The following is a 14,645-nucleotide window of genomic DNA, read 5'->3' as shown; positions in this document are numbered from 1 at the left end:
AAGGTTGGGGTGTTTCGCTACTACTACAGACTTTGGTTTTAATGCAGGCCAAAATCTGCATAACCATTAATCCACTGTGAATGGTGCTGAAAGGGAGCAAGGTGAATAAATTGCTTTCTCTCCTTTGGCTTAAACTGCATTTCCTCCCTTTTTCTCTCTGTTTTTTAATAACAACTATGTTTCTCTTCTCTCTAAGCTTAGTCTTCCCTCCCAGGGCCCCTCAAAGTGGCAAAAGCTTTGTTATCTCCTGGCCCACTCTTCAGGATTTTTTTTTTTATTTTTTTTGCTGGAAATTCCTGGGAAAAGCTGAGGTGAAAGTAGCGGCCAGTCTAGCTTAATGCCACCATCCTTGTATTTTTAGGTGCCTCTGCCAAATCATCCTTGGCATTTACTCTATGCATCCTTCCTCTATCACAGTGATGGCAGGGGCGGAGGAAGGGGTGTGTGGTACAGGTGGGCCGCCCCAGGTGTCACCATTGGGGGTGTGTCACAAAATGCTGGGTGACACTCACTGCAGAGCCTGCAGTGCACTCAAGCCATGCGTCTCTCCTGGGAGAGACATGGTGGCTTGGGCACCCACAGACTTGGTGCTGCCCCAAACAGTCCATCTACCACCTCCCCCTCAACTGTAGGGCAGCTGAGTGGGAGGAGACAGACAGACTCCTCAGAGGCCCCACAGAGCGTCCTGTCCCAGGTGAGTGATGGAGAAAGTTTTTATGTATTTCATGTACACAAGGCTTCCTTTACAAATTCTCGAGCATATATATTTGAGCCATGAGATGGCCTTATAGCTTTTTTACATCTCTATGAAATCCCAGTTTGGAGGCTGTTCAGAAGTTAATGAAAATGTGTTGAACTTTGGCTTAGGTTAAGGGTGGGTTGTGCTGTTCCATATTTCATCTCGTTTCAGAACTCAATGAGCCACCAAAATTAATGTTCTTTGGCTGCTGGCATCTGTGAGCTGCAGCGAACATGTACAGAGTGTCAAGAAAATCGTTCACCCACTCAAACTGGCATGGGGGTCCATTCTTTCTATAGTTTCCTGAGGCCCCTGCCAAGAGTAAACTGATGTTGGGAGACAATTATCAGCTGGCATAACTAGATGGGGTGGAGACCAGTGTCTGGAATATAGTGATGATGGTCATCAGCCTCTTTTACTGGTACTGTAAGCTCACTGCTGTCGTTTGATGAAATGCTTGTTCCGGAACACTGTTCCAGCCTGCCTGTTTTATTGCTACCCAATTTCATTCTTAATCTGGACCCTCCTAGGCTTGATATATATATATATCCATCACACACAGCAGTTATGTTGCACGCAAGTATGTTTCATGCACGCAATAGAGCATCCATGATGGATTAAAATGGATGAAACTATGCCATATCTGTGTCTCTTCTATAGAAGCTGTGTGGACATTTGATCACATTTTTGCTGTTTTAGATAACACTAATGGAAACCTTAGCATCATGATAAGAGTAGCAGAAAAATATCTAGGCTACCAATGCAAAAGGGAAAGCATAAAATGTTTTGGAAAAGCAGCAATGGAGTGTGTCAACATGCCCATGACACAGCAGGGATCACAGTTGTTCCCACCCCTTACTGCATGCATGCATCCATCCATCTTGCGAGACAATGGAGTGCACCTACAGGGGTGAAGTCAAACCATTGCATTAGCAGCCGCAAAAGTGACGCCTCTGGGGCGCAAGCCTCAGCAGTGTGTATGGAGGTCCTGGGCTGCTCAGAGGATAAGACACCTCTCTTGGCCTCACTGATGTAGTCCAAAAGAAAGCAGAGCAGCTGCAGATGTTGCTGGAAGGAGGTGTACAAGACATCATCTGACAATCTTAAGGATTCCAGTCCAGATTTGTGTAGGGTTTACTCCTTAGCCTTTTCTTCTCCCAAAGATGTCCCGCAAGGCAGCAGAGGTTTAGGATCAGAGTTTTCCTTCTCCTAGATGGACTACCTACCCAGGTTGATGAGCCCCATCCACCCCTCACTTCCCTCTACAGCACATGTGTGGACATTGTCACATGCAACAGTTCCCAAACTGTAGTCTGTGAACCACTGGTGCTCCATGGGCTTCATTCATGTTGCCTGTGGGGATTTATGGAGAACTGGACTTGATGCTAACAGCCTTTCAAAGGGTTCTTTCAATAGGGATTGTGCCTTTATCTCTGACAAACATTGCACTTACGGTGTCTTGACCTTGGATGGTTTCTGGACCTCGCCTTTCAAGTTGCACCTGTGTTTCGGTGTTAGACCAGTTGGTTCTTTTTTTGATTGCTCCTGTGAATGGTCTTGGGACAATTTGGCATTATGGTACCTGAGATCAAGGATCAAGTTTCAACCTACGCACCTTTCCAGACAGTACAGAATTTCTGGACACTATCAGGTACAAGGCTGCTAGTTAATTTATAGTCAACTTGAATCTTGCACAGAATTTGAGTTTCTGGAAGCATTTGAGTGGGGCAGGGGGAGGGGGAGCCAAAAAAATTAGTCACTACTCAGGTCCTCATATTTCAACCAATGTAGCTGCCTGTTACTTCTGCTAGTTCTGACCAAGCAGTAGCAGAACCAAGGCTAGGTGGGATAGTTCGTTGCATATTACAGATTCTGTAGTTACATGAAATGATGGGGAATTGCCAATTATTTATTTTATTATTATACTTTTTTTTCACCAGGAGGACAGGACCATTTTGACATCAGGATGTAACTGGACAGGACAACTGAGATCTTTGCTCCGATCTCTGGTTCCTTTACATATTTGCAATGGTGCAATGGAAAAACAAGCAATCTGAACTGAGTACAAAGTAATGCTTTTCTCTTCTTCCAGCTTTCCTGGTGGAAATAGTTCCCCCTATTAAAAACACACAAGTGCCATTAGGAAATACGTATTGATATCCCAGATTACAACTTTCAGTTTTCTACTCCTTCTTCACCTTCAGAAATTAACATTCATCATGCCATATCTGCATAGAAATCATTTGCTGGAAAATCCTCAACACAAAGACACAGTATTTGTCTGCTTTATGAATTTATTCAGATCACCATTCAATGGAAATATAACTCCTGTGTCATATTTTCTATAACTAGAGCTCTGAAACCCCAATTTCCAGCTCTCTTGCACCTGCCTTCTAGAAAAACACTCACTCTTTAGCATCTTCAGAGATCTTCCACACACACACACCCCGCCGCTGGGAGCAGTTTCCTCTTAAGTCCCACGAAGGGCCGCATCTACAGGCCAGAAGTATGGAATGATGACTGGGCATCAAAACATGCTGCTCGGTTGACATTGAAAGAAACCCAGTTATTCAAACTTTGCATTACTCCTTTGGGGACTGTTGTTATGTAATTACAAAAATCTGGGGTTGCACATCCTTTGAAAGCAGCTGCCACTTCACTTTTACCCACTGAAAAAAAGAGGAATGATAATATGAGTCAGGGTTGATTTCAGGACCCAGCACACGCTTGCAATTTGCAGGGCCAATGGATTCATGTGTCCCCCTTTACCCCCAACCCAGTTATGTTCTCTGAATATTCAGAAGATATATTTTCACTCAAAAAAAGACACTGAAATGAAAGGTGCAGCAGGATAATATGAGTCAGGCTTGGCATCAGGGTCAGGCATCTTTGGACAAATGTCAGGGTCAGTGCACCTGAGAACAGTCTGCATCTGATGTCTTCCACAAGCCCTGCTTTACCTTTCTTCCTTGTCTATTGGTATTCTGACCAGATCCAGGCTACTGGGTGAAGCTCACACATGTGAATTTAGCTAACAATTGAATCTTCCATAAGGCCCACAATATAGCATCCCTCCAGGGCCTGGGGAAACTCAAAATGGGAACGACAGCTGTTTGCATGCCTGTTTGCATGTGATCATGGCAGTCTGTGAGTGAGGCCAAAAGCATGCCAATGACTGAGGACTGGGGCCAACATTGTGTACCTCCCCGATAATCAGGATATCCCACCTTCCTAGGGTTCTTCTTTTATCTCTTTATTTCTCTTTCTCACATACAGAAATCAGGGACAGATATATTTCCCCAAACTCATTTCTAGCAAGGAAATCTTATGTTGACGAAAATATTAAATATTTCCCCTCAAATAAAACACATCTCCCTCCTCCCTTTGCTTTCTTCATATTTGGCCAAAAGGGGGGTGGGTAGTTGATGGCTGACAGCTGCTGATCAGCAGTTCTACTCACCTTGCTTCATAATACCACCAAAGGTTATACATTTAGTCGCTTTATAAGGACACCTGCGGGCTGTCATGCTCTCGCAATCAGCAGTGCTGTTAGAGAAGCAGACTGGGCACTCCAGAGGACCATATCTCCCAGGATGCACTGTCAAAATGAAATCTGGTTAGATTTCTGTTTTCTTTGGCATGCCAAGTCCATTCTGGCCCTTAGTTTCCAGTTTGTATAAAGGATTATGACATCCACCAGGGTGTTCTACAACTGCAGTCAAATGTGCCAGCTGGGAAAATCTAATATAAAAGTTTCAAGGGGGACTTGTGATTACAATATGACAACAATTGGGGGGGGGGAGACCTTGCCAACCTTCCATCTATTTGAAATTGTGGCCAGGAACACCATTTTTGAGTTCATTCTTGGGTAAATTATGACTGGCAATCAACTCTGATCATCTTCATTGTGATCAATACCATTAACAATTTCATTTGTTAGGAATGATGCTACTGGGTTGTTGTAGGCAATGAAATAAAAATGCTGCTATATTTGCCCATGCTGAAATTTGCTGTAATCTCTTCCCTGCCCCAAGGTTAATTGACAACAAATTTTCCCAGGATAAGTTAGAAGCCAGCAAAAGTTAGTAGCATGTGGAAGTATTGCCATATATGGACTTAGCTGCCCCTTTGCTTCCTTTGCTTATAAGTGTATAAATGCTTGTGCTGTTTTCATGCTTGGTGCAACACCCGTCACTACTTGCTAGATGAGATTGTGCTGACATTCTCACCTAAATGCCCCATTTTACTGGCAATTGGATTCTATTGGACATTTCAGGCAGCCCAGGATATCTGGCTTCAACCCCGATATTCCCCCAACAGTACTTACGTCCGAATCCATCCTCAATGCATGCAGCAGAATGGCAGCAGGAGAACTTCACCCGAAAATATTTCCTCATTGCTGTAGCAAAGCCAAAATAGCCTGGGTGGCATTCCTGGGAGTCAACACAGTCACTGTAATTAAATTGCTCTCTGTACTGAGAAACTGTGGAAGAGAATTAGGAAGGAGGTTCAAGTCAATCATCTTTGCCCTGGCATTAACTTTGGCACTTTCAAAGCTGTAGGGTTGCCAAAGGAGGAATTTTAAATACAGAAGTGACCACAGCTGCTGCACCATCCAAAGGTGATAAAAGGCACTCCTAGCTAGGGATATTGGAAAATAATGGAGGTGGAGACAAAAAATGACAGTGTCACTTGTTGGGGGCACATTGTCCAAGCCACCCCCCCCCCACCTGGAACTGGCACTATTATCTATCTATCTATCTATCTATCTATCTATCTATCATCTATCTATCATCTATTTATCTATCATCCATCTATCTATCATCTATCTATCATCTATCTATCTACTTAAAATTATATGCCACTATTCATCCAAAGATCACAGGGGAGTTTACAGCATTAAAATGCAAAATGAAAACACAAAATACATATCATAATAATAACAATGAAAACCAATAGCACCTCCCAGAAACACATTAAAAAAGCTATAGACTGGCAATATGGCAGTCCCCACAATTCCTTCTGTGATGAAAGGTTACAGGATGAAGAATGACAGCTCTGTATATTTTAGGTCTGATTCACGCATGGACCTCACTTTAGTTCTTTGATTTCCCAGCATGCAGTTACTACGTGTGGAAGGTGTCTTTTGAAAAGGGCTGTGTGCACATTCAGTAGAAAGAATGAAACCTTTCTTACTCACATATATTGTTATCCAGAACACCTTTGAGGCATGTATCAGCTGGGCAGCTATGTGCCTCTCGGTTTTCACAATAGTTTTTCAACCCATACTGACAAGTTGTACATTGTAGCGGTGCCCCTACAAACAGGAAAGGGGATCAAAAAGGCTCAGTGTCGTTAACATACACCACAACACATCATCTTTTGAGCCTTGGAGCCAGAGGGTCTTGGGCTTAAGATGGGAGACAACGACAGATTCCCTCGACTTTGGAAACCACGTTAACCTATTTTGAATTAAGGCAATTCAGTCTAATAAAGAATTTGAAAATGGAAATTATGTTTAATAAATGAGCACCAAGTTTGTATCAATCATCCCATCTCCTGGTAGGCTTTCCTTCTTTCTCAGAAGCTGGGTACAATTCTGCCAGCAAAGTTACCTTATATTTCATTAAGTAAAGAGGTTGGAAGGTTCCTTTATTCACTCTTAAAACAAAAGTAGAACATCCAGGGGAGGTGTACTGGGATATCCACAAATACGCAACTCCAGGCCAACTCATTTAGGTCTGGAATCAGTTTTTAGGATGCTTGGGAACCTTCCCCAGCTCATGTGCCCCAGCAGAGCAATCTAGGGCTGACATCTACCCTTCAGCTACAGACAAACAGTATAGCCAGTGCTGGCAGATGCTATTAGAATCATGGAATTATAGAGTTGGAAGGGACCACAACAGTCCCTTAGTCCAAACCCCCTGCAATGCAGGAATCTCAGCCAAAGCATCCATGACAGATGACCATCCAACCTCTGCTTAAAAACCTCCTATGAAAGAGAGGCCATAACCTTCTGAAGGATGGTCAGTTCCACTGCCAAACAACTCTTACTGTCAGAAAGGTCTTCCCAAATCTTTTGCTCAGTGTGGGACTTGAACCCACGACTCTGAGATTAAGAGTCTTGTGCTCTACCAACTGAGCTGTCCCTGCTTGTTGTTGTCGTTTATGTTTATTAAATTTGTATACCAATTTTCATCAGGAGATAACAGGGTGCCTCACAACATAAAAATACAAAATGAGAATGCAAATATTACTATCATTTATTAAATAGACCCACTTTGGAATAGGGTTGCCGCCCATCCTTTAAAATACAGGATCATCTCAGATTTCAATGTAAAATGCTATGTGTTGATTGAATACAGGGCACAGTTTGCCCTGTATTTCCTGTATTTCTGCTCTGTGCATTCTGCGGGGGGGGGGGTGTGCCAAGTAAGAATCATCTCCAAATAGCCGCCCCCACTACTACAGGGAAGGCATTGCTGGCTTGGCTGGAGAAACCACCTCTCGCTTCATTCCTTTCATGTTTTCTCCTCGTTTCCTCTTCTCATCTCGCCCCCAAGGAGGTGTTCCCCCTTCCCTTTCCCTGCAGCTTCAGTGGGGTTAAGGAAACCATCCACAGAGCTGCAGCATAGGAAAAAGCCCCGTCCCTCAGAGAACAGCAGCTTCCAAGGCTCTAGAAACAAGCAGTTTTGTGACACTGTAACCCAGAAGCCACAATTCCAAACATAGTCATCTTAAGGTAAAGGTAAAGGTACCCCTGCCCGTACGGGCCAGTCTTGACAGACTCTGGGGTTGTGCGCCCATCTCACTTAAGTGGCCAGGGGCCAGCGCTGTCCGGAGACACTTCCGGGTCACGTGGCCAGCATGACAAAGCTGCATCTGGCGAGCCAGAGCTGCACACGGAAACGCCGTTTACCTTCCCGCTGGTAAGCGGTCCCTATTTATCTACTTGCACCCGGAGGTGCTTTCGAACTGCTAGGTTGGCAGGCGCTGGGACCGAGCAGCGGGAGCGCACCCCGCCGCAGGGATTCGAACCGCCGACCTTTCAATCGGCAAGTCCTAGGCGCTGAGGCTTTAACCCACAGCGCCACCTGTGAAAATCTGGACGCAAAAGTTATTAAGCTTTTTTATCTGGACTTTCAACATGGGTTGCCATACGTCCAGATTTTCCCGGACATTTCAGAGATTTCTTTCCGGACACTGTTTTATGCTGCCATTTTCCGCCTATGTCCAGGAAATTCCAGACATATGGCAACCCTAGTTGTCTGTATAGTAATTGATTTTTTCTCACTACTTCAAGATGCTAGCCCTGCTTCCCAAATCCTCCTGCTCGTCACTGCTTTGCCCATCTGCAAGTTTTCATTTCTAAGAGCACTTTAACTTTTCAGTCTCCTTGCTGTAGCTCCACCAACCACTCCCTATTTTAGAGTAAATTACTGGAACCCAGGATGTCTGGTTACTACTCACCTAGTGAAAACAAGGCCAAGAGGAGGCCTGTGCACAGGAGAGCCTTCATGGTGTTGCGATGATCAAAAGCTAGGGAGGACTTCAAGAAGATCTGTTCCAAAAAGGGCAATGGATACAGCTATGAGCTTACACACAGGGATTTTATAAGTCAGGGATTGGAGCCTCAGCCAACACTTGAGAACAACCGGTTTAGTGAGATGTAGAAACTGGCACAAATGGAATCTGTATGTTTTCCCAGAGAGCCTGTGATGTGATATTGGAACACACTGCAGTTTTGAAACGGGATGCGATCTTTTTCAGGAACACCATGGAATTTTGCCAAGCGACAAGTTATCCCCAGTGTTCTTCACGCTGTATATGGGAAACCATTTTCAATCATATTCACAGGGATTGATCAGAAACCACAGGAGGGGTGAGTTATCTGTGCTCGTGTTCTGTTTCTTGGTTTCCCATAGGCATCTGGCTGACCACTGTGAGAACAGGATGTTGGACTAGATGGGTCATTGGGTGGGGAAAATGTATAATTTATCTTAAAACCATTGCAAACAGCTAAAATTGTTAGTAGGATTGGAATAACACTTGTAGTTTAATGCTGAATTTTGGACATGTAAAAGTGTAATGGAAATGGACATGGAAATGTAAAAGATTTGGATTATCATCAAAGATGCAGGAGGAAACGATTAACAATAGGGCCCACAAAGGGGAGGAGGGAAGTCCAGGAGATTCTTTGGAATCTTGTTTTTATGTTGTATGTTGGATATGTAATTGTAAAATTTTATTCTGAAAAACCAAATATATTTTTTAAAAATATGGGTCATTGGGTGTGATCCAGCAGGCTAGTCTTGTGTTCTTACATACAAAGCAAGGAAATGCACAAGAGCAGAGAGCTCGTACTATTACATTGATGGATACTTCCCTTGCTTCTGTGCTACGCTTTGTTTTGTACAAGCTTGCAATTGAAATAATTAGGTGTGGTTCTTTTTGATTCTGTAATGTTTAATGAGTAGAATACCATTTTTTTAAAACAAACAAAACACAACTTTAATGTTTTCAAAGAAAATACCAGCATTCCCCATTGATTTTCTCTGATCTTGCCAGGAGAGACATAGAAACCTAGCAAGCTGTTTCTCTTTTTTTTCTTGGTTGATTGGCAGTTCTACTCACATAGATCTGTAGAGCCAGCAAGGGTTATACACTGATCCTCATTACTAAAGCAACTGGCAGTCTCTATGCAGACTTTTTCCTTCCCTTCACCTTTTCCCTTTAAATACCCTCAAAGATTCTTGACCCTCTTACTATAGCTGAGGGCTGGAGATCCCACAGCCCTTCAGATGTTATTGGACTACTGCTCCTGTCATCCCTGACCATTGGCCATATTGGCTGGTGCTGATGGGATTTAGAGTCCTACAGAATAGGGTGGGCCAGAAGTGGGGATGGGCAGTTCTCTCAATTTTTGTTTCTTTTAGTTTCACATTTTTCCCAATCTCAAGTTCAGTTCTCCACATTTCCAACAATTCATTGATTTTTTTAATGTCCTAATTTCTCCTGATTTACACATGTTTGTATGCAATTTTGCCTAATATACATGTTTTTGCAAAGCAATGTTCCTTAATGAAATGATTGTTTGTCTGCTATTTTTACCAATATATAGGGCTGTGCAGAGCTTCTACGGCCATCGCCACCCCAATCAGATTCAAAGTCTGATGCAGTACATAGGAGTGGCCACATTCTTACCTAGGATGATTCAGAGCCTGAACTGAATCACAGCCCATGCTCACTCTGGGTGTGCACAATCCAATCCGGAGCAACTGAGGGCTACCTAAATCCATGCTGTCTGCATCCTGGTTTGATTGGGGACCCAAGAATGAACAAATGAATGAATGAATGAACGAATGAAACTTTATTTGCGTCAGCCATCAGCCATAGCAAAAAAAGAACATTGCGATATACACAGAACAGAAATAAAAAGTCGATTGTATTAAACATGATTATATAAAACACAGTTTAGGGTCCTGAATCAGCAGTCAAATAATGGATCTTATTCTGATTGCCCCAGCTAATAATTGGGGGACCTAAGATTCAGCCACAGCTAATTCACATTCTAACACGTGCATTTTCGTGCACACTTTACTGAAATACATGCATTCTTGTACACATTTCTTGGCTAAATAAATGCTTTGAGAAATTTGGAGAGCAGTTGGTTAATTTTGAAGGGCGGCTGTGCCTTGGTCCGAGTATTGTTCCAGAAAGTGTGGGTTATGTCGATTTGCCTTCACATATGAGCAAAACTGAAATTTGCCTCAGTTCCTGGCACAAGCCTCCCGCTCCTGTTTCATGTCCACTACCCATTCCCTTTCTAGAAATAATAAAAGAATAAAAACCCAGGACTTCTGGTTTCTACTCACCTAGAGGAAGCAGAACCAAAATGAGGCATGAGATCAGGAATGCTTTCATGGTGTCAGATAACTGAAGGGCCAAAACTGGAGCAGAGTGATACCAATGCAAGGACAACTCTTAGCTGGAGTATTTTGTAAGCCAAGGAATGGAGGTATGTGGCAATAGCTGGAAAGAGCTGGGCACTGATTCATTTTCTGGAAAGGACTGTAAATTAGAGTGAGGATGTTCCCAGATAGTTCCCTAATAGATGTTATTAACAGATACTGGAATAGCCAGAAAGAACCGGTTCAAGACTTCTCCCCTTTAAAGGCAGATAGGGAATCAAAAGATAATATGATTAATGATTATGGCAAACTCTTCTACAGTCTAATTATTAAATGCAGTTTTTTAATATATTGTAATCGGAATCATTCTAATGACAAACCAGGTGACATGACCATCTCCTTTAGCCAGTGGGGAAGTGGTATCACTGATGTAGCTATTTCTGTTGAAGTGAACTTGCTTTGAAGTGAACTGCTATTATTATTATTGTTGTTGTTGTTGTTGTTGTTGTTGTTGTTGTTGTTAGGCACAAATTTACAAAAAAATGGCCTGATTCAGTTCAGGATTCAGCTAGTTTAGCAGGACAGCCCCACTGAAAATGAAAGAATGTAAGACCATGTTGGTTCCTGTTGATTATGATTACCATTAGGATTATTTGCAAACTAGTGCACTTCTAAATAATTTGGGGTGCTCAAATCATTGACAAAACAGCACCATGATTTGAGGCACGGGGGAATGTTGCTGGCAAACTGATAAGGAACTGGTTGTTTGACAATGCTGATCAACTAATGATGCTAGACAGGACCCAAGTCCGGATCACTCACAGGAGGAGACACAGAAGTAAAGGAGAGACACAGTGATGATGGTGTACACCAGTTGTGCAGAATCTTTGGCCCCCCAGATGTTGCCGAACTGCAACTCCCATGACCCCTGGGCATTGGCCAAGCTTGCCGGGCCCAAATGTTCCCCAAATTGGGTTTTGCTTTTTTTACTAAGACTTCAAGTTCATTGTTTATAGCTGCTTTCCTGGAACTCTGCTCTTCCCTGATTCTTCCACTGCCCCTATTTTACCAGATTTCTGGGAAGAGCACATACAAGTGTGTTGCATGTAATGTCACTGAAAATGTTTGCCCCTCCCCCTAGTCATGTCTTCCTGAATGTCACCAACCTATTTTTGCTCCCTCTCAACATTCACTTCAAACACTCTTCAGGACCAGCCTTATGTACCCTGTTTTCTGGTTATTGTTTTCATTCTGCCTCTGGTTTGCCTCTGAAGGAGAAGCCTATCTCTCTAATGTTTGCTTTTGAAGGGACCCCCATATAAAACCATGCAAATTTCAGAGGATCTTTTATTCTACTGAATCAGATTCTTATACAGAACAAAGTGGGGTTGTGCTTTCTCTCTGTCCATCTGAAAGGCAGATCGGGTGTTGCCCACCCTCAAAATTTAATACGAGGCTACGGGTCCCCAAAATGTTGATGAAACCTTCCCGAGCACCCAAATGATCCCCTGGGTCACCTTTGGTTCCTGAGCTTATTTATTGTGCAAACCAGCTTGTTGTGTTAGGAAGCCTGAAATATAGAAGGCAGAAGGCACTTGCAAGGGGCCAATCTGCACCAGGAAGGATCTGTGATTATGCTGAAGAGCTGCTCAGCAGAGCCACAATTCCTGCTCGTTTGCAAGCCGCACATCTTCAGAGAAACTGCTTGCAGAGGAACACTATGCAACAGGCAGGAAGGAGAGTCAGGCAGCCAGCTCCTGCCTTCACACAGCTGGTGATTAGGGTAGGTCTTGGCCCAATGCCTGCCTATCCTTCCCATTCCCTCCAACATTTCTCCAATGAAAATTATTATTAATTATTATTATTATTATTATTATTATTATTATTATTATTATTATTATACCCCACCCATCTGACTGGGTTGCCGCAGCTCCTCTGGGTGACTCCCAACATATATAAAAACATAATAAAACATTAAACATTTTTTTTAATTCCCTATACGGGGCTGCCTTCAGGGGTCACATAACTCCATACCCTCCAACATTTATCCAATGAAAACAGGGATGTCCTAAGGAAATACAGGATATTCTGGGATCAAATCAGAAACTGGGACAGCTTCAGTAAATCTGGGATGGTCTCTGGGAAATAGGAACACTTGGAGGGTCTGCCTTCCTACCTGAAGCCCCACTCCCAGACAGCCACAGATTGCTCTGGGCCATCCACCCTGACTTATAGCGGTCCACGCCTCATTCAAGGCCCTCTGAATATGCTTGATTTGGCCCAGGCCTTGGCAAAATCTGATGCACAACCCTAGTAACATGCCTGATTGAAGTACAGAAGTACTGCTCAGCTGGTGATATTACCGACATGGGCCACATCAGTGCTCGCATTGTAGAACTGCAAGTGCCAGGGATACACAGTGGAGTAGGTGGGTGGAATTATTTACTAGGACTTTGTGCTCATTCTTGGCAGTTGAGGAAATATTGTTCTGGAACTCTGCCCCTCTCTGTTTCACTGCTACCCGATTTCACCACATTGCTGGGAAGAGCACATGTTCAAACTGCCAGTGCTTGCCCCTGGCTATGCCTCCCTGAATTTTCACAAAGCTAATTTGGCTTTCTCCTCCACCTCCATGTGAGCCATAGCCTTCAGAACCCATCTTATTTATATACTCTGTTTTCCCCATATTAGCAAGCAAAGTCTGTATTTTCTGTCACTGTTCCTATGCTGTCTCTGTTTCAACAGGACTTTCCTTAAAAAGCAAGCGTCCATAAGATTGCACAACCATGATTATTGTTTGCACGGCAGGGGTTGGGGTAAATGAACCCTTAGGGTCCCTCCCAACACTATGATTCTATGATTCTAAGTAGTTTTTAAAAAGTGAGATTTATTTAATTCTAAAAAGCACACATGCAAAACTGTCATATATATCAAGTCAGATCATTAGTCCTTCTCTCCATGTGCTTTTTTGATTGACAGGTCCTCTCTGAGGTCTTAAAGCAGAGATTCATTCCTGGTCCTGGTAAAGGTAAAGGTAAGGTAAAGGACCCCTGGACGATTAAGTCCAGTCAAAGGTGACTATGGGGCTGCGGTGCTCATCTGGCTTTCCGGCCAAGGGAGCCCACATTTGTCCACAGACAGCTTTCTGGGTCCTGTGGCCAGAATGACAAGACCGCTTCTGGCACAACAGAACACTGTGAGGGAAGCCAGAGTGCACAGAAACGCCGTTTCCCTTCCCACTGGTAGGGTCTGTTAGCTGCAGGTTGAGCATGAAACCTTCCATCTGCAAAGCATGTTTTCTGCCACAGAGTTCAGAAGAAATCACAATACATTTCATTTCATTGACCAATTCATTACATTAACTGATTAAAATACCTTTTCAATTGCCTTTTTTAAAAAAGCCTGCCCAGTTAATCTAGGGATGCATTCATTCATTTATTTAAAAGAATTATTTTTGATAGAAGTAATTATAAAAACTGCAGCTGGCAGCCAGCATCTTAAAAGAAGTCTCCTCCCTTTGCTTCATTTAGGAGGGATGCCTCTTCTAAGTTGGCACCTGCTGCAACTGGTGTATGTTTGTGTGTGTGCGCGCGCGTGCACGCGCATGCACATGCACGTTAAACATCACCATCATTTGGGGGGTCAATGGGCACATCTGCAAATTGGAGAAAGTGCTGTGGGCACCTCACATACCCTGCAACATTTGCTACAACAGCAAAAAAAAAAATAATCAAGCAAAATTTCAGAAGTGGGAGGGAACTCTGGGAGCCAAGGAAGGCCTATGAGCCCAAGTGCTTCAAGCTGGTGACTCCTGAAGCATGCCATCTAAAAAAACAACTAAAATATGCTCCGCCTTTTGAAACTGTTGTTCTAGCTACAGTGGTACCTCAGGTTACAGATGCTTCAAGTTACAGATGCTTCGGGTTACAGACTCCGCTAACCCAGAAATAGTACCTCGGGTTAAGAACTTTGCTTCAGGATGAGAACAGAAATGG

At 43.3% G+C, this 14,645-nt stretch overlaps 2 protein-coding genes across 5 annotated transcripts in view; one reads left to right on the top strand and one right to left on the bottom strand.

Annotated features, from left to right (window-relative positions):
- Window positions 1–11,091, bottom strand: part of LOC310851703 (phospholipase A2 inhibitor CNF-like) — a 40,879-nt gene extending 29,788 nt beyond the window's left edge. Inside the window, exons 1-6 of one of the 4 annotated variants that reach the window (XM_083754360.1) lie at window positions 10,615–11,091; window positions 8,210–8,300; window positions 5,940–6,056; window positions 5,067–5,222; window positions 4,200–4,337; window positions 3,186–3,408 (exon numbers count right to left, since the gene is read on the bottom strand). In XM_083754360.1, the coding sequence (XP_083610486.1) occupies window positions 3,233–3,408; window positions 4,200–4,337; window positions 5,067–5,222; window positions 5,940–6,056; window positions 8,210–8,258 (636 nt within the window). In that variant the 5' untranslated portion in view covers window positions 8,259–8,300; window positions 10,615–11,091 and the 3' untranslated portion in view covers window positions 3,186–3,232. Of the gene's footprint in view, window positions 1–3,015; window positions 3,409–4,199; window positions 4,338–5,066; window positions 5,223–5,939; window positions 6,057–8,209; window positions 8,301–8,325; window positions 8,471–10,614 lie in introns of those variants that run through there. The other 3 variants (XM_083754358.1, XM_083754359.1, XM_083754361.1) reach the window with 3 other exon arrangements.
- The window catches only part of LOC310851730 (phospholipase A2 inhibitor 25 kDa subunit-like), a 1,159,037-nt gene that overhangs the window by 472,005 nt on the left and 672,387 nt on the right, over window positions 1–14,645 (top strand). The gene's annotated exons all lie outside the window — the stretch shown is intronic.

This window comes from Podarcis gaigeae, assembly GCF_964106915.1.
Source record: "Podarcis gaigeae genome assembly, chromosome: 8".
Taxonomy (NCBI): domain Eukaryota; kingdom Metazoa; phylum Chordata; class Lepidosauria; order Squamata; family Lacertidae; genus Podarcis; species Podarcis gaigeae.
Note: the sequence above shows the minus strand (reverse complement) of the source record. Positions and strands in the feature narration are given on the sequence as shown.